This window comes from Hyperoodon ampullatus, assembly GCF_949752795.1.
Source record: "Hyperoodon ampullatus genome assembly, chromosome: 9".
NCBI classification, from domain to species: Eukaryota; Metazoa; Chordata; class Mammalia; order Artiodactyla; family Ziphiidae; genus Hyperoodon; species Hyperoodon ampullatus.
The window spans coordinates 101,122,829-101,143,441 of record NC_136922.1 but is presented as its reverse complement, the minus strand read 5'-3'; the positions used below and the strand labels follow the sequence as shown (position 1 = coordinate 101,143,441).

Here is a 20,613-nt window from a genome sequence, read left to right as displayed (position 1 = left end):
TGCAACAGAGAATATAAACGGTAGTTTGGTTTTTCAAAAAAGTGTGTTCTTCCAGTATGATCTTTGTTTACACTGAATCCTCTGTTTGGTCTTTGTCATATTAGAGGCTTGAATCACGTGACAGGTGATGATGGGGGAGGTGAGAGTGAGGCTCTATGTTTTGACCAGAAGCTTATTACTGGGTGGACTTCACAGCTGGGTGGCAGGCCTGGTCCATTTGTATCTACCGGCCTTCTCTCTCAGGGATGACCCTTTATCCCCCAAAGAATCCTTCAGTTTTTCTCTCAAGGAATTTGCAGCCAGGACTTTGGAAGCGTGAGTGAAAACTTTCACTCGATTCCTCCACTATCTGGAGCCTGGCCCTCCAGCGACAGAACCTCTAGTCTTCTGCCTGATCTGGCTTTAGGGCAGCTACCCCACTTCAGGGGGAAGCTTGGCTCCATTGATAAACTTGAAGCCAATCCTCTGTTGTCAACTCCATCTTTCAGATAACCCGGGCCCCCATTTCTGAGCCTTTCCAGGGGTCAGAGCACAAGTCTGTTGCTTGAAGAAGTTTTCCTTCCAGCGGCTAAGGATCGAGCCTTCCTTTGTCTTCTAAGTTCCTCCATTTGCTTGCTGTCCTCTGTATGTTGCTGTCCTCTCCTGTCCTCTTTGCTCAGGTTGACTTGTGTCTTTTTTTAAAAAAATCCTTTTCCAAGGATTTAAGGGTGAAGCAACAGCAAATAGGTGTGATCAATCTGTCACATTTAAGTGGAACTGGAGCCTCTAATATCTTAATGAATGAATAGCTTAGCAAATAAATGTGCTCAGAGAGCACAAATTAAAAATTCATCAAAGATTGAATTCAGCTAATAAAGAAATGGAAAATTGTTCCATTTCACTGCAGTTTGCTCTAACAGGGCAGAGGCGAAGCATCCAAACTCTTTCTTCATTAGGAAATAAGAAAATGAAGACCCTTGGAGAGGTAGAACATACCTACTCGTTTTCATTTTGCTTTCAAAAGTCACATGTGCTCATTGGAAAAAAAAAAAAAAAGGACCCTTTTATAGAGGAAAATGGCAGAACAGTTCTACTATCCTACCCTCCCCCACTCCATCACACTACCTCTGGAGGTAACCTCTGGAGGTAGCTAGTGCCAATAGTTTCCAAATTTTTTTAAAGAAGAATGGAAGGATTACATGAATATTTTGCTCCATATATAATCTGATTCCACTCATGCTGAAAACAACTCTGTGTGTGTGTGTGTGTGTGTGTACTGTGTACACGGTGTATATTATAACACGCACATACATGCTTTTTTTTTTTTTTTTTTGGCCAGGGCTCCCCTTTACCACCATAAGATGCCAACAATCGGAATATTCAGTGCATTTTGGAGCGGGGAGGAGTTATTGCTTATATTAATGGCAAGAGAAGAGTGAATTCACCTTCATTTCTAGATAAAAGAAAACCAAATGAATGTGCCTGCAGGCAAAATGCTACACATAGTACCATGCAACCATTTATCATCACCGGAGGGTGTCTGAACTGCAGAAATCTTTCTGAGTAGGGTTCTTGCCCAGGAAATGCATGGGTTTTTAATACAAACACAAACAAACTTTACATATTCTGCCTTTTAAGCTTAATAATATATCATGGACATTTTCTCATGTGAATAAATATGCCTATCTCACCCCTTCTCATGGTTGTGTATCACAATTCAATAGTAGTCCCTCTATTGATGGATATTTAGTTTTTCCCCCTACATTTCACTATCCCACAAAAATATGCTATGGTGACTGGTCCTGTGGAGGTGTTATTTCTCTAATACTAATGTTTCTCTAGGATAGGTTTCTTGAGTGTAATTACTGGGTTAATAGAATACACCTAGGTTACGTTTTGATAGAGAATATTCACTTGACCTCTAACCGTTCATTTTCACACAGTCTCATGCACATGGTGAGTGTCACCTGCAACCCCCTCCCGTCCAGCCTGGGACACCAGCAAAGGGAACGACTCAGCCTGGACCCTGACTTTGTAAACGTGCGGCTGTGCAGCGCTCCAGCGGGCTTTCTCAGTGACACATCAATCTTGCCAGACCTTTCTTTTGAATTCTCTGTTCTCCAGTGATTAATGAGGTGCAAATTAAAATGATAAAGAATGATTTTTGGTTTATTATTTTCACAACAATGAAAAAAAGGAAACACTGCTGGGAGAACCGCCCCCCCACCAAGTTCACACGTTGGAATCCTGATGCCCAGAGTGATGGTGTTAGAAAGAGGGACCTTTAGGAGGCAATTAGGTTATGAGGGTGGAGCCCTCATGCATGAGATTAGTGCCCTTATAAAAGAGACCCCACTGACCTTCCTAACCCTTTCTGCCATGTGAGAATACAACGAGAAGTCTATGACCAAGAAGAGAACACTCAGCTGACAACACTGGCACCCTGATATTGGACTTACAGTCTCCAGAACTGTAGAAATAAGTTTCTGTTGTTTATAAGCAACCCAGTCTATGGTATTCTGCTATAGCAGCCCGAACAAAGACAGCTACTCTGGATTCTATCTAGTATGCTAGCCAGCTGTGTCCTGGCTTGTGAGTTCTTTACTCTTGTCCAGAGGATAAATGTTTTACTTGTGTCATAATCTCCACATTATCCTTTGGCCAGAGGAGGGAAAGCTCATGTTGCAATCAGAGTATTGCTGTGTAGCCATAATGAAAGTGTGTGGGCTGCAGCAATGCCGAAAGCTCACAGCTGTAGACTGAATTCCCTCTGTAACTTCTGTGCAAGGATATGAGGGGATAGTGTAGCTGACCAAGTGTGTCTGCTCTCCTAGCTCCTTATAAAAATGGACGTAGAGGGCTTCCCTGGTGGCGCAGTGGTTGGGAGTCCGCCTGCCAATGCAGGGGACACGGGTTCGTGCCCCGGTCTGGGAAGATCCCACATGCCGCGGAGCGGCTGGGCCCGTGAGCCATGGCCGCTGAGCCTGCGCGTCCGGAGCCTGTGCTCCACAACGGGAGAGGCCACAACAGTGAGAGGCCCGCGTACCACAAAAAAAAAAAAAAAATGGACGTAGAGCTTTACTTTGGTAATTTCCGTGTTTTTTCAGATTCTGAAATTTCAGTCATCAGAAGCACATTACTTACAGCGCTGTCTTCAGACTAGAACAGAGATATTGCAATCCTTCAGCAGCCATCAATCAGTAATTCAAAGCATGAATTTCATCAATAGGAAAATTCACAGAGCATGGCTTGTATTTACCCTGCAAATCACCTTCTTTGTTATAAAGCAGTCTAGAGTGGTCTCTCATGTCAGAAGAATTTGGTCAGGCTCTCCATGTCCCTTGTTTCATTCCTCACCTTATATATTTGGAGAGAAAAGTCTGATCCATTATTAACACAAAATCATGGATATGGTATGTGGGTGGTGCCCTAAAAAATACAAAGAAATGTCTTGTTTTCTGAGGCTTACAATTAGAAATCCACAGGTCTGGTTCAACTCTGCCTCTGTTTTTCTGTGCTGTGTGTGTCTCTGTGTGTGTATCCGAGAGTGTGTGTGTGTGTGTGTGTGTGTGTTTCCTCAATCAGCCCCACAGAGAGAGCCTCAGGAAGGCAGTCAAAGAAAGAAGGGAAAATTATTCAGAACTTTTGGGACTTAGGCCTACACATAGCTATCAGGCTGGTGTGATAAAAAGAGGACGAATTGGGCAGGATGTGTCACCTACGATCCATGGCACTCACTAACTTGCCATTACACACAGGACAACTACCAGAGAAGGACGCCCTGCGGACGCGCTGAAGTACTCAAGGGCAATGCAGACATCGGTGAGTGGACCTGCTTACAGGGGAGTCAAAACGTTAGTAATCTACAAGCAAAACCCTCAGGACAGTTTTTGAGACTGGTTCCTTTTAGATTCATGAAAGGAAAGAAGTGCATAGAGTTTCATCTGAAACCGTGAAGTGAACACGCAGGAAAGATAAAGGGTGTTATTTCTGTGAACTTCACATTGTTTAGAGTTCTGATTGTTTCAAGGCTTTAGGTTATTTCAAGCTTTAGATTAGATGTTTTTATTTGTCCTCCTTGGAGTTGGGAATTTTGAAGGTATGTGTACATTCCTGAGTTCTTAAAGGCGTAGGGATTCGAAGCCAGAGCCTGACATCCACTGTTTCTTCACGAAGACGTTTTCCGTCTTTGATAGAGATGGTGGTGCAGGATAAGAGAAGACCTTCTAGCTATCAGAAATGTCCAGATATGGAGTGAGCCACCTCCTGTGGTGCCGCGTCCTCTGTCAAGCACAGCCTGCACCCCATCCAGTGGGTGTATTATAAAGAGGACACTTAGCTGGGGTACATGGTGGAGAAAACACCAGGCCTGGAGCTGGGGTAGCTCTGAAGCCACAGGACTTTGGATAGTAAACTTAATCTCTAGAAGCCTCAGTTTCTTCATTTTCAAATAGGAGTGCTAATACCTATAGCTCAAAATTGCTGTGGTGATTAAATAAAGTAAGATATGTGAACATACTTAGTTCAGTGCCTGGCATAAAAGGATGAGTTCAGTAAAATGTCAGTTGAATATGAATAAATGTAATATCCTTTTCAACCCTGAGATACTTTGATTTTGTGACAAAAAGAGCTTCACAAACTCTTAACAATATAAGAGAAATTGAAGAAGTGTTGAAATAAGTCACCCAATAACATTTAAATGTTAGGGTAAAAGCTGAAAGTCTAAAATAATGATAAATTCATTACGGTAATAGAAATAAAACTTTTTGCACTAGTCCCTGATATTTTTAAAGAAGTTATGAAGTGCTGTAATAACCACGTGTGGCTTCTGATTCAGTAGGAGACTACAAAGTCACACAAGGTAAGATTTTTGCTTATTTAATAGGAGAGAGGGGCCTATAAACTCTTTGAAATTTATAACTTGGTCTACTGTTTTAATTTGATTTACATGATTTAATTTATATTTTTAACCAAATGTATAAGATTCCATTATAGGAGACACTTATTAAGGAATTCTAAAATGCCAACAGACTAAAGTAGACCCATTTAAAATGGATTTAAATTAGATTATTCTAATAGTAAAGTTTAGAAAGCATTTCAGTGGCAACCTTATTAATCTCTGAGTCTAAGAAGAAACTAGCAATGGTCTTGTGCAAGTACTTGCATTACATTTGGCTTAAGCATGAGAAATACCTGGACTCATGAATCTGAACTGAAGTTGTCATCCTTAATAAGGGGGCAGAGAGACTGTTAATCACTTGGGACAAGGGGAGAATTTTAAATGAGGCTTCTAGAATCTAGCAGTCACTTTTTATTTTTGAAACTGTATATTCAAGGAACCAATATTATTTTCTAAAGACCTCAATAATAACCCCAAGAGGCTGCTTCAGAATCCATTCTTACTTAAGCTCAAGTGTATCTGCTGCTTTAATGGTGCTCCAGGTCAAACGATTCATGACAATTCCATGATACAGACAGAGATTTAACGACGGTCATGGCATGCGAGTGTTGGACTGACTATGAATGCAGCCCTGCAGGCCAAGGAATAGGAAAACTCTAATGTTTAAAGTCTTGCTGAATGTTTAATCTTTGAGCTCTAGATACTACATGTCACTGCTGTCCAGACGTGGGCAAGTACTAATGTAAATAGGTGGGACGTCCAGCTTTCTTCTGCAGGTAGGGCAACACTACCCACGTGGATGGAGAAGTTCTGTGCAGGGTTTCCTGGTGGCTTTTGAAAGGCAATATATTATACTTTTCAGTCCTCTCTCTAAAGAGACCCTCAAATGCAGGACCTTTGACTTAGTGATTAATAACCTTCAAAATCATGTGCATTTTCATAACATTAACACTTTTCAAGGTACTTTCACCTACGTCAGTTCATTTGATCCTCACGGTCCTGTGAATGATACATTTTATATGATTAAGGCAATTTATAAAGAAACTGAATGCCAAGAGAGTCTCTTGCTCAATTTTGTTTTCAATAATGTTGACATTGGAATTCAAGGTATTTTTTGCTCCACTGTTCTAAATGATATTAGCTTTCTCTCTTCAACCAAGAAAGTTCAAAAAAGGACAGATTCCTTTTTTTAAAAAACAAAATTAGTTTAGAATGATATTGGCTGCATTGCTGGTCATAGGGGTATGGTTGAAAAGAACAGAAGATTTGAAAGAATATTTTGGTGCCTGCAAGGGTGGCAGAGAAAATGCTTTCACGTAGGGGCTTGAAGTGGGGACCTTTCTTTAAGCTACACTTGACCCAACTCCTTGGGGAGAAACACAGGAAGTAAAATTGGCCCCCGGAGTGGTAAATGGTAAATTTGTAGAAGTCTAAAGGAAGCAAGTTTGCATTGCTTAAGTCTGAACTTTAGAATAGAATATTAAAATTGAATTCGGTCATGTTAAAGTTAATAAAGAGTTCTCAGAAGACCTCTTTGAACAAAAAAAGCAGGGATAAACTGTTATTTACAGGTCAATTAACTGATCTGTCTTTGAAGTGGTATCTTTAAGGGGGTATCTTTAAAGTAGAAATACAAAGAGAGGGTACCATTAAGCACATATAAAACTCTTGGGAAGCAGGGACGAGGGAAAAATCTGGGAGGATGATAATAAAATTTTGGAAAATTGAATAAAATCCCCTATTCTTTTTTTTAAAAATAAATTTATTTATTTATTTTTGGCTGCATTGGGTCTTCATTGATGCGCACAGGCTTTCTCTTGTTGCGGTGAGCGGTGGCTACTCTTCGTTGCGGCGCATGGGCTTCTCACTGCGGTGGCTTCTCTTGTTGCGGAGCATGGGCTCTAGGTGAACAGGCTTCAGTAGTGGTGGCACGAGGGCTCAGTAGTTGTGGCTCGCAGGCTCTAGAGCACAGGCTCAGTAGTTGTGGCGCACGGGTGTAGTTGCTCCGCGGCATGTGGGATCTTCCCAGACCAGGGCTCGAACCCGTGTCCTCTGCATTTGCAGGTGGATTCCCAACCACTGCACCACCAGGGAAGGCCCACCCCTATCCTTTTTGAATACCTTTTTTAGAGAGCAGTTTTAGGTTTACAGCAAAATTGAGAGAAAGATACAGATTTCCATATACTCTCTGTCCCCACACATGCACAGCCTTCTCCACTGTCAACATCCCACACTAGATTGGTATAGTTGTTACAGTCACACTGTTGATTTGTCAAAGATGCTGACACATCATAATCATCCGAAGTCTACAGTTTACATTACAGTTCACTCTTGGTGTTGTACATTCAATGGGTAAAGGCATAATGATATGAACCCATCATAATAGTATCTATCATACAGAGTAGTTTCACTGTCCTAAAAATCCTCTGTGCTCTGCCTACTTATTCCTCCTCCTCTCTTCCACCCAACCCCTGGAAACCACTGATGGTTTCAATGTTTCTACAGTTTTGCCTTTTCCAAAATATCATATATTTGGAATCATCCAGTTTCATACTGGCTTCTTTCACTTAGTAATATTCATTGATGTCTCCTCCATGTCTTTTCATGGTTTGATAACTCATTTCTTTTTAATTCTGAATGGATGTACAACAGTTCATTATTCATGCACCTACTGAAGGACATCTTGGTTGCTCCCAAGTTTTGACAATTATGAATAATGCTTCAATACACATCTGTGTGCAGGTTTTCATGTGGACATAAGTTTTCAACTCCTTTGGGTAAATACCAAGGAGCATGATTGCTGGAACATACAGTAAGAATATGTTTAGTTTTGTAAGAAACTGCCCAAATTTCTTCCAGAGTGACTGTACCACTTTGTATTCCCACCAGCAATGAATGAGAGTTCCTGTTGCTCTACATCCTTGTTAGCATTTGGTGTTGTCAGTATTCCAGATTTTGGCCATTCTAATAGGTGTGTAGTGGTGTCTCACTGTTGTTTTAATTTGGATTTCCCTGATGATAGATGATGTGTAGCATATTTCACATGCTTATTTGCCATTTGTATAACTTTGGTAAGGTGCTTGTTAAGGCCTTTGGCCCACTTAAAAATTTCCCTATTTTTTTCAGATTAGAAGCAAAGCTTCACAAAGTATCATTGATTGGTGGGGAACAAGTTGAAAAAGAGCTAAACTGATCTAATCCTAAACTATTTTGTTTGCTGTTAGTTTTCCAAAGCAATCTATTTTTGTAATATTAAAAGCAAATAAGTATTTCTTGTAAATATCAATTACATTATTCCAAGAATAAATACTTTCTAAAAAAACTGGTTTGTTTTAAAATTTTGTCTTTTGGTTTTAATGACATATCTTTAAGTGGTTTCTATTTTTGTTATACTTGAGGTTCATAGGGCTTCTTGAATCTTTAAGCTTGAGATTCATTCCTGACAAATGTTTTTTAAAGAAAAAAAGAGAGAGGTCACTGGGGGAGAGGTCCCCCAGTGAAACGCCTCCCCCCAGAATTCAGTGAGACCCAGCACTATCTGACCTACTACCCTTGGATGGAACTTTAAGAGCAGCTCTGGCATTAGCACCTTCACAGTGGGCTGGTTCCATATCCAGGTATCACTCAGCACTTTCTGTCTCGCTTTCCTTTGTACTGCAGTTGGGTCTACAGCCTCCACTTCATTCCAAGCCTCGTCTCACTTATCTTGGTCTCCTCACTGTCAACCCACTGCTTCCCACATAGTAGGCTTTCAGGTAAGTGTTCCGTATTTCACTATACTTGTGTCCAGTGCATATAAGGAAATTAAATTTTTATTAGTGATCAAGCCACTTGATCTTACTTCATTCATCCAGTACATAGATATGTTAAATTTTACTGCCAATGATTCAATTTCATTGAGAGTCTTTGCCTTATGGAAATTGAGTAGTTCAGAATCCACCTTATATTTAGTGAACTCATCACTTGGAAGATCAGCTAGAGGATATTGGTCAGGCTGAGTTAAACACTGCTCTATATTATGTGCCCAGACCTCATGAGAACATGGAGATAACACATTTAAAATGCCAAGCTGGGGCTTCCCTGGTGGCGCAGTGGTTGAGAATCCGCCTGCCAATGCAGGGGACACGGGTTCGAGCCCTGGTCTGGGAAGACCCCACATGCCGTGGAGCAACTGGGCCCGTGAGCCACAATTACTGAGCCTGTGCGTCTGGAGCCTGTGCTCCGCAACAAGAGAGGCCACGATAGTGAGAGGCCCGCGCACCGTGATGAAGAGTGGCCCCCGCTTGCCACAACTAGAGAAAGCCCTTGCACAGAAACGAAGACCCAACACGGCCATAAATAAATAAATAAATAAATTTTAAATGCCAAGCTGGGACTTCCCTGGTGGTGCAGTGGTTAAGAATCCACCTGCCAACGCAGGCGACACAGGTTCGAGCCGTGGTGCAGGAAGATCCCACATGCCGCAGAGCAACTAAGCCCATGCACCACAACTACTGAGCCTGCGCTCTAGAGCCCATGAGCCACAACTACTGAGCCTACGTGCCACAACTACTGAGCCTATGTGCCACAACTACTGAAGCCCGCGCGCCTAGAGCCTGTACTCCATAACAAGAGAAGCCACCGCAATGAGAAACCTGCACACCGCAATGAAGAGTAGCCCCCGCTTACTGCAACTAAAGCCTGTGTGCAGCAACAAAGACCCAACGCAGCCAAAAATAAAAAAAAATAATATTCTTAAAAAAATCATAAAATAAAACGTCAAGTTTAGGGGATGGCTCAGAGACAGCAGTTGGCCCTAATCATTTCTGTGGCCTTAGGGTTTGGTCTTCACTAGAGAAAAAAAGCAAAATACATATTTATCTAAATCAACCAATATTACAGTCAATTGCAATTGATGGAGGTAAAAATATGTGAATGGGTTCAGAGCCAGGGCGATCATAAGATGGGCAGATTAAGAACAGATCAAAACCCCCCAGGCTTGATCATTTAAGAAAGTGAATTTCCTCTAGCCAAGAGATGCCTAGAATGAGCCCACTTGCTAAGGCCAGAGCTGCCTGCTGGCAATGATGATCATCTGAGAAGGTTGTGGAGAGGAGAAATTGCACATCAGAGGCAGGTCTTCATCTCCTGTAGGCGTGATGAAGTACTCAAGGGCAATGTGAATCTTGGTGAATGGACATGCTTATAAGGGGAGCCTAAAACGTGAGTAATTTAAAAGCAAAACTCTCATATAAAATAGATAACTAGGGCTTCCCTGGTGGTGCAGTGGTTGTGAGTCCGCCTGCCGATGCAGGGGACGCAGGCTCGTGCCCCGGTCTGGGAAGATCCCACATGCCGCGGAGCGGCTGGGCCCGTGAGCCATGGCCGCTGAGCCTGCGCATCCGGAGCCTGTGCTCCGCAACGGGAGAGGCCACAGCAGTGAGAAGCCCGCGTACCACAAAAAAAAAAAAAGATAACTAATAAGGACCTACTGTATAGCACAGGGAACTCTACTCAGTACTCTGTAATGACTTATATGGGGAAAGAATCTAAAAAAGAGTAGGTACATGTATATGCATAACTGATTCACTTTGCTGTACACCTGAAACTAACACAACATTGTAAATCAACTATACTCCAATAAAATTTTTTTAAAAAGCAAAACCCTCCAGAAAATTTATTAGATTGATTATTTTCAGGTTCATGAAAGAAAAGAAATGGATAGAGCTTCAGCTGAAATCATGACTAATTTGTAGGAAATGATAGTGTATTATTTTTATAAACTTCATATTATTTAGAGGTCTCATTACTGCTGAAGAATGAAGAATAAAAACATTCAACAAAACACAAGGAAAATAAAAATGGTTGTATCCAAAAAGGTCCAAAACCTGGTAGGTATTAGAAATTGGCCCAAACTTGAAAAAATGTTATTTATCCTAAACCCAAAGCAAAGTCCAAAACTGTGTCCTTTATTTTGTTTAGTGTTTTAGAAAGGGCTTGCTTCTACCACGGATTTTTAAATCCCTTTTTCCAGGAAAGCTAATTAACCAGGTTTTTCTTTATACCTGGGACCCCAAAGAAAACCCCAGGCCAGGGGGAATATTATTTACCACCATGAAATTCTGTAATAAAGTCACCTAAACTTGTTGGCCATCTCTGCAGCTTTGACCTTTTGGAATCAAGCCAAAAGTATTTTCTTTTATCCATGAGAATTTATGGACCTTTGTCCACAAATATTTTCTTAACTTTTCTTTTTTCCTTTCTTTTTTCTTTTCTTTTTTTAAAGGTTTTAATGAGATTATCTTATGTTTCTATGATATTTTTAAGTTGTATCCTAAGGTCTGAAGATTTAAGAAAAGTATTAATTGAGGAGTATTTTCCCTTCCTGAATAGCATTGTAAGAGGAAGAGGAAAAATAATTCAATTCTTTTTCCTGTAGGCATTCATCCAAATCTATAAAAGCTCCTGTTCCAATTGGACATGAAAAAGAAGCTAGTGAAAAACATCTCTTCCTGCTGGTGTGAAACTCTCCTCTAAGCTGGGATCAAGACGGGGTAGGTCGACCTGGGGGAAAATGGCCATTGTTGCCATTAACTAGTTTCATATAAGGATGAGATCCTAAGATGCAGAACTCCAACATTTCTCTTCTCTCTCTCCCCCACTTGGTTTATAATATTTTAAATTAATTAATTTTCCCTAAAAGGCTTCAACCCCCTCTACAAGGGTAGCCCATGGGTTTCCTCTCTCCCCGTGCAGTGCCTGGAGCCACGGAGAAGCAGAGTTTGTAAATATCCAAAGTGCATTGGGCAAACCCACCTCTCCCAACTCGCCATGAAACATCCCTCTAGGAGGCAAGAGCGGAGATCCCCTCCCCCTTACGGGTTGAACTTGGACTTGAGTCTAGGTCTCCTTTCAGCAAAACACAATCCTGAACCCTTTCAGTGCTTTCCTGTCTCCTGATGGGCTTTGTATTAGGAAGGGATGCAGCAGTTGCTAAGGTGACCCAAGTTGTCTCTTAACAGGGATGGATCCTTTGCATCAGGAATTGCACTTGTGGGCAGGACCCCTGGGATGCAGAGACTGTTGTCTCCCTCTCCATCTTCAGAATATCTGCATATTCCTCAGTCCATCAGGGTTTAGGTTCTGGAGATGACATTTTCAGCTTCAGAATATGACTGTGACCACACTTAAGGACAGTGGACATTTTATGATGCTGCCATTGCTCCTCAAGTAGCAGAGAAGCAATCTAGAACTCAGAGGTAACGGAAATGATGCCAGTTAGGCAGCTGGCATTTAAAGCTTTTATGGAAGGATTAAAGGATGACATGATTTAAAGTAAAAACAAAAATACAAACAAACAAAAAAAGAAAGAGTGCTGAGACTGAAAAGGGACACCTGCTGCCTGACTGATGGGTGCCAGGTTCTCCATTTGGAAATGTGCTCATACGAGTCCGTGTGATCCTCCCAGTGAAATTAAGAAGTAGGATTACGCATTTCTGAAGACTAGGCCAAGTGGAGTTAAACCATTTGCTCAAGGTTACACGACCGACCTGCAAGTGAGGAAGCTGGATTCAAACCCATGTCTAATTACATCACCAATTTTCTATGTAGGGACTTGAGTTAGCAATAAAGAGTTTCTTCTGTATAAATAACTTAGGTCATAAAATGTTAGTCAATGTCATGCCCCTTGCAGGAAGAGGAGGAGATGTAGCTGGACCACAGTGAGGGTGGTGTGCACTTGTGTGACTATAAGTGATGGTAACACTGCATCTATTCACCATCCTCCATCACCCGTAGTCACTGCAGTCTGTGATCTTGGTTCTTCTAATTTTGGACTTTATCTGAGTGACAGACAAATAGTGTTTGAGAAGAAAAGACAACTCCCTAAACTCAGGAAATGGTTTCTGAGTATTTAAGGATATGGGCTTTGCAGCTGCCGTCTTGGTTTGGCAGACGAACATGAAAATTTTTATAAAAAAAAAAGAGCAGAGAAGTGAATTAGGAGATATTTTTGTGCCTCTTGATGATAAGTTCTTGCTAAACTTGGCTCAGTGAAGGAATCCTAATGAAGAACTGTTCCTGGCAGCCTACGTGACAGCTCATTCACATCTCCTGCTTCCGAGTGTACTAGACTGTCCTGGTTTTGTAGATATAAACCATTGAAATGTTTTGAAAATTTCAGCATAGTCAGACTAAACTCTACTTTCAAGGCTCCCAGGCATATTAGGTGTTCACTGAGTGTTTGTTAAAGAAATAAATCAATAAATGATTACAGCTTACACCTAAATGTGGGGAGAGAGGGAGAGACAGAGAGGGAGACACAGGCTCTGTTCAGATCTTGTATTCTATTTTTTCTTATGATAAATTCTGCATCCAAGAATGTGCAGATTTTTTTTTACTGAATCACAATAACTAAAAAGCTTTAAGACTGGGGGTTCTGTTTTTAGTTTTATGTGAACCTACATGAAGGACCAGGCCTTGGTGAGAAGCAGTAACACACAATGGTGTTGAAGAACAGGAGCTTTGAGTCAAACTGCCTGCATATAAACCCCAGTCCTGCTACTTACTGGTATGTGAACCTCAGGCAAGCGACTAACACCCACTTGTGTCTAAATTTCCTTCTCTGTCAGATGGGGAAAATAATAATAGTACCTACACAGGGTTGTCATGAGTATCAGGTAATGTTAATGTAATTAAAGACCTTGGCACACTGCCTGGAACATAGCAAGTTCTCAACAAATGTCAGCTGTTACCATTGTTAAATGCAGGAATTAAGAAGCATCACAGATTTTTATATGCCCTTGTATTGATTTTCTAGGGGTGCCATAATAAAGAACCACAACCTGGGTGGCCTAAAACAACAGAAATTTATTCTCTCACAGTTATGGTGGCTATAAGTTAAAAAAATCAAGGTGTTATCTGGGCCACACCCCTTCTGAAGGCTCCAGGGGAGGATCTTCCCTTGCCTCTTGTAGCTTCTGATGAGCCCGGTGTTCCTTGGTTTGTGGCAGCGTCTCTCCAGTCTCTGGCTCCATCTTCACATGGTCTTCTCTGTGCATCTGTGTGTCCTTCTGTGTCCTCTCCTCCTCTTGTAAGGACACTCCCTAATCCAGTATGACCTCACCCTAATTACATCTATAAATAGCCTATTTCCAAACAAGGCTACATTCTGAGGTTCTGGGTGGACATGCACTTGGGGGAGAGTGACACTATTCAATCTGTGATTGTATTCAGCTACAGACATTTAACACAGAAATTGCTGATGCTGCTATAGGTCTGTTATTTTCCCTCTTGCTTGAAAACAGAAGATAAAGTTTGCTTCTAATCATGTTGCTAATTTCTGGTTAGAAATAAAAATGAGGTCGATAGTCATAAATGTGTTTTGAGGTTTGACTATCCGAGAAGGAATAAGTCTATTAGAGAAGACAACCTTTGGCATGTCCAGGCAACTACCCATTTGGTCCCCAGTGGGGGTGCCCGCTAACCCTGGGGATGACAGGCCCACGGCTGACCCTTCCACGTAGGCTGGGGTTTGCTCTGCTTCCAGAGGAGTCCACAGCCTCAGCCAATGGGCTGCGAAGGAACCGTGCCATGGGATGGAGTGTGTCCACTGAGTTAAGTGGCTGCTGGTGGGTGGACATTCTGAGAAGAGGGGACACTGCATGGCTATCTGTAGAGTTGAGGTGACTGGCTATGTGGTCCAAATTACAGAGTTCCCAGGAGGCCCTCATGCTCTCTCCAAAACCTGAATTTTTCCCCAGTTAGCACTCCTATTTAATAGCTCTTCCCTGGGAGAGCGAACACCTTAAGTGATGATCACATCTTTAGAGGTGCATTTGAAAAAGGGCTCCGGGAGTTTTTTGATAAGAGATCGGAGAAGGGCAGAAAGGAGTGTCTCCTATCTCTACTTTGCTGGTGGGGGACAGTGACTATCAATGCATCACTACAAAGCAAAAGAGCATCAACAGGAGGGACCTGCTGGAATCCAGCTTCGTCCTCCTGAGCTTCACGAAGTGGCAGCACAGGGCAATTTGATTTACAAATGCAACCATATATCCTTCTCTCTGAATCAAAAGAAAGAGAAAGTGGTCTATGTCAGTCCCATGCCGGTCCTAGTGTGAGTTCCTCACCTGGCTGAGAGTGATACAAGTGTTTTTATTTTCATACAACCTGGCCCCAACAAGGCAAACCTTCCTCCAGGGCCCACCTGAAGGGTGATCGCTTTGAAGGCTTGTGAAAAACTGAGCTTTGTTAAATGTACTGAGAGACATTTTTCAAAGGTAATTTAATTATATGCAATTTTCACCTGAGATGCTACATCATTCCAGATAGTGTGATTACACGGTATAATGATTTCTGGTTAATAACTAGATATTTTCTAACCAGAGACAATCAGGTGAGTCTTGAATGCATGGGGTAAGAACTCTGTCCCTTAGTACTTAGTTCTTCCCTAAAAGAGGCAAAAATGAGGAAAAAAAGAGGTGATTCCTCATTGTGTAAAGATTAGAAAACACAGCAAAAAGATAAGAAAATAAACACTGGTGTTTTCACTCCCCACCCAGAATAATGACAGTTAATATTTTGAGGTGTTTCTTTTTTTTTTAAATAAATTTATTTATTTTTGGCTGTGTTGGGTCTTCATTGCTGCGCGCAGGTTTTCTCTAGTTGCAGCGAGAGGGGGCTACTTTTTGTTGCGGTGCGCAGGCTTCTCATTGCAGTGGCTTCTCTTGTTGCACAGCACAGGCTCTAGGTGCGCAGGCTTCAGGAGTTGTGGCACATGGGCTCAGTAGTTGTGGTGCACAGGCTTAGTTGCTCCCCAGCATGTGGGATGTTCCTGGACCAGGGCTGGAACCCGTGTCTCCTGTATTGGCAGGTGGATTCTTAACCACTGTGCCACCAGGGAAGCCCCTGATGTGTTTTCTTACAGTTTGCTTTCCTCGTGTGTGTGTGTCTGATTTTGTATAGACATATAATCAGGCTGTGTGTGGTATGTTGGGACCTGTTTCATTGAGTCAGCAAAATATCGTGAACATTTTTCCATATTCACAAACACAGAACTATTCTAGCCAAAGAAGGTCCGCAAAGGACTTTCATGAGCTCACGCTTTGGCAGGTGGCTGTGGCCTCGCTTTCTAGAGGCTGAGTTGTTTGGCTGTAGCCTCCCTGGAGGTGTGGTCATAGGAGCTGCTGTTCTGGAAGGTGAGACCCTGACCGGAGGGAGCACCCGGCTGCAGGCCTCAGAGGGAAGACCCCGTCTGGGAACGAGCTTGCCTTAGTGCAGATGAAGCTTTCCTGGATTCCTCTCAACCAGCACCACCTTCATCCTCCCCAAGTCAAGAGGATACTTGTCTTGACTTAGAAGGATGCCCACAAATACTTTCTAAATATGACATGCAGTTTTTAATTTTTTTGGGTAAAGCCACTAATTGAATCAAATGTAAACTCATCCTGCTAAACAAATATTCAGAGAAGATTTAGGGGTCTTTTGTGTAAACCCTTTGAAATAATGTCAGTGGAAACTCACGAGCTTCCTTTGACTTTATCTTGAACGTTGGCAAAGCTGAAGGGTACATACCCTTGCCTTTCAATTCGTGAATATTGTGTATTAACCCCCAGAGGTTGTGTATGAGCCACGGTACTTAACCTAACTCTCCAAAAATAAGGGGCTCATGATTTTCTTTAAATTGGCACTTATGCAGTGGAATCTTTCAGGCGTTAGTGCTTACTTGATTGCATTCAGACACCACTTTGGCAAGGGAATGACTGCACTAAATTAGCATCAAGCACAATGAATGGTAATTGCAAGACTGTCATTTCTACAAGTGCAAAATTAATGTGTTCTGCAAACCCATTGCACTGTGTGCCATGGGAAAATCATGGAGCCATGCTGTTCCCAGCAGAAGAATGCACTGTAACAGCGGAGGTAACATGCTGTGGATTATTCAGCAAAGGTGTTCCTTTCCACCTTTGTTGTTGTCTCACGCTCATTCTTCAAGCCCTGCCTGACTTAATTCCTATGCTCATGTTATAGCACCGCCAGACAGTAGCCTGGATGTACAGAGAATGTTATGGAACAATTCCTCCTTCTGTGTGGCATCTTGTGTGAATAATGCCAGCCTAAACAACTCTCCACGTATTCAGGAGAGTATGAATAGCCTACTTATGTAAAGCTTCTTATAAAGAGACGCACCAACCGTTTACAGAGAACTTTACCCAAATGCTATATATTCATTTAGAAAGAGAAGAGTGATTTACACACATTTCAATTGTAGCTTAAGAAGACTGCCAGCCCTGCCTCTCCCCATCTCTCCTGTTTACAAGTGGGAAAGGAAGCCACAGGCCAGTCGAATGAATTTCTTCTGGTCGTGCAAGATCACAGGGTACACCCCGAATGACAACAAGCATAGCATCAGCCTCCTGGAGTCAATTGATGGGCTCTGCGGAATTTATGACGGATTAATCATTCAAGACTGAAGTAATCCGGTAATGACAGACCTATTAGATGTGGTATCTCAGTATTCCTGTGGCTTAGTGGAGGCTGACAACCTCCCATAGAGGCGTCCTATAGAAGAGTGATGCTAAAGATGATGACAATAACTGGCCAGAGGGGCTTTCTTGTGAGTCCAGCTTCAATTCAATCTCTTGGCAGCTGGGGGAGGGGGTGGGCATTAAGACCACTGGGCGGCACAGAGAGACTCACTGCAGTGATGTACAGGTGCAAGATAACGTGCTGACCCTCTGACTCCCCTGAGTGGGAGGGTCAGGCCCAAGTCCTCGTTCAATGGCCGCTTACTTTGTCACTCACCCATGATACGGTTATTCGATTTGTAAGGTTCCAGCCAGTGAAAAGTTTGCTGGAATTTGGGGGAAACTCTGCACCACACTCAAAGATTCTCTCATCTTAATGAATAACAAAGATTAGGGAATGGTTTAGGAGACTTCCTACCTAAGGTGGGAGAAGAATTCCAAATACCTTACTCTCAGAATGAAGTATGCCTGGGTACAGCTGAAAAACCATTCAATAGATGATTTGGACTTCAAAGATGTTTAAAAATGGCTTTGGAAACTGGCTCTGACTTACCTTTGTTGCAAAATGTTCCATCATAGGCTGAGTTGGAGCAATCGCAGGAATACCCATGGTATTTCTCTATGCATTTGCCTCCATTCTCACAGTTGGCCCCGTAGCTGGTGCAGTGGCCCGAGCACCCGGATTTGAACCCGGATGTGACCTTTGCTCTTTCTTCCAGGTCCAGTGTCACCCCATTCATCCTCAGGGAGCGGATGCAGCCCAGAAAGCCCTGCTGGCCTCCGGCACCACCTAGGAAGACAGAAGGCATGGAGCTCAGATAGAATAACCTCTGCTGTGGCTTCTGTTTCATTCATCATTCCTCAGACCACTGTGGTGGGAGATGAGACTGCCAGGTGCAGGGGGCATGCTCACTGTCAAGTTGGTCCTGCCTAACAGAAGAGCTTGCAGCTTTTTCCCCTTAGGCTATAATGCCTGATTAAAAGAGACTGTCTTCTGCGAAACAATACATTTGCTATAGTCCTAAAATGTTTGGAGACACACACAAATTATATAAGCTGTTTTGGAAGTTTAATCTGGTTTCCTATAGAAAAGAAGTTTACAGAACTCTCTAAGTTCTTTGGTTTTTAATCTCACGGCATTCAGTTCCATAGCATTATCTATTGGAAGGGATATAAAAAGGCAGAAGGACATGAATATATTAGCATAGTTAACAAGTCAATTAGCCAGAGGAAGTAGATCCATTTGGAATGTGATTGTAAGTCCTGGTTCTTGTCTCAAGAAATGCTTTGCTTTGAAATTCGTGTTAAGGGTTCCCAGGGCTTCTTGTCTGGGGTGGTTGGAAATTGGAATTGATAATTTTACACAGAAGTCAGCTACACCACATTTATTACCAGGTCAGTTTAGATTTTATTGCTTTTGTCTAAATGCCATTGCAAGACATAACACACAAAACAAATTCACTGTAATTTTCTGAGTAAGTTATGGAGTTAGAGGTTCATAAGCATGAAAATATTAAAATATTCCTAATAAATTTCATAGAATGGTTCATGGAGAATTATATCACAGGTGGATTATATCTATAATAACCTTAGCTATGATTTTTTTAAGCAGCTGGTACGAAAGGAGGAACTCAAGTTTATAAATATGCCTGTATTTTAGACTAACAGCTTTTCTAGAAATTAAATAAAATGATAGTAGTTAAAATTATTAAAAGAAATCTGATGGGGATTTAGAAAAAAGATATGGTTAATAAAGTGAAAGTTACTGTTTTTTGAGGGCTATGTAGTAGGTACTCTACTAAGCATCTTACATATGATATTCACCTGATTCTCACAACAACCTGGTGAGGTAGGCATTGTTACCTTAACCCCATTGTACAGATAAGGAAACTGAGGCTTAGAGAAATTAAGCCGTGTACTCAAGGACTCATAGCTCTGAAGTGCCAAAGCGGTGTCAGATCTGTCTTATTTTCGAGCCTGTGGTCTTAAACTCTGTTCTGTGTTGATCGTCTAATGCAGAAGAACTTCAGGGTCTGGGGCGCCACAGACGTACATGTTTCTGACGTAAAGATCTGAATGTCTTTAAAAATGGCATGGTCAATAGGACTGGCAGACTTTGGGCAAGGTTGCACACTGGAGATTGATTCTGATCACTTACTCCAGTATCTTGAGAAAAAGTGTGCCATCTAGACGACTCATCAGACAGGGCTGGTGGATCAAAGGCTTTAGCTGCAGAGATGGATTAGCCTTTGCTGATGCCTGTGAATCCTCAACCGTGAAACAGCAAATGACTTGCACTATTATCTTTATAAACCCAAGCCTTGCAGTTCTCTCATTGGGCAGTGCATAGATTTGAGTGATGATTCTCCAGGGATTGTTATTTTTTAATAAAATATTTAAATAGAAGAGGATTAATTGAAGGGATCCCAATGCCCCTTTTGATGAAAGGTATGGGAAAGTAGACGGCAAAAGAAATGATTAGAAACAACCACTGTGAAGGATTTCCCATTTTGCAATCTGCTCACCAGCACCGCTGCACCTCTGGGCTAAGGGGAATTTGGCCCTTTGTTATGATCTGGAAGAATTTCAATCCAGTAGTCACTCTTTGTGTGTCGAAATTTCAATTTGGCGTGTATCGTTTTAGCAGCTATGGCTTTTATTCTTGCAATAAGGCTTTCCAAAGGGCCTTTTCATTCAATAAATGCCTAGCCATTAAAATTTTCATCACTAGTCAATTAAGACAATTATATCCTATCAAAATATGCTGAAATTTTTAAATCGTTGTTTTTAGATGTCTGCCTCTCCTTTCCCCTGGTTGCAAGTGTAATAGTTTTTCATTGTGGAAACCATAAACATACTGATAAGCAAAATGAAAAAGAGAATCTGTAATGCTACTCAGATAGAACGACTTTCACTTTTAGCAAAAGCCTTTTCTACTTTTATCTATAAACATACATATGTATAAAAAATAAAGGAAAAAGCGGGGTATATGCATTGCTTTGAAATTTGCTTTTTTCACTTAATATATCCTAAAACATTTTTCCCAGGAATAAATATTCAACTAGAACATCTTGCTTAACATCTGCATAGCAGCCCACCCTGTGATGCACTGTAACTTACTTTGCCATTCCACTACCATTGGACTTTTTAAAGTTTTTTAATTTAATTTTACTTTTTTACTAAGTAAATTAAAAAAATTTTATTTAACATCTTTATTGGAGTATAATT

At 41.7% G+C, this 20,613-nt stretch overlaps 1 protein-coding gene across 1 annotated transcript in view; it reads right to left on the bottom strand.

Moving 5' to 3' along the window:
- CNTNAP2 (contactin associated protein 2) overlaps window positions 1–20,613 on the bottom strand; it is a gene marked incomplete at both ends in the record, with an annotated part of 2,063,650 nt that overhangs the window by 198,820 nt on the left and 1,844,217 nt on the right. Inside the window, one exon of the mRNA XM_079711872.1 lies at window positions 17,939–18,175. Within this exon, the coding sequence (XP_079567998.1) occupies window positions 17,939–18,175 (237 nt within the window). The remainder of the gene's footprint in view (window positions 1–17,938; window positions 18,176–20,613) is intronic.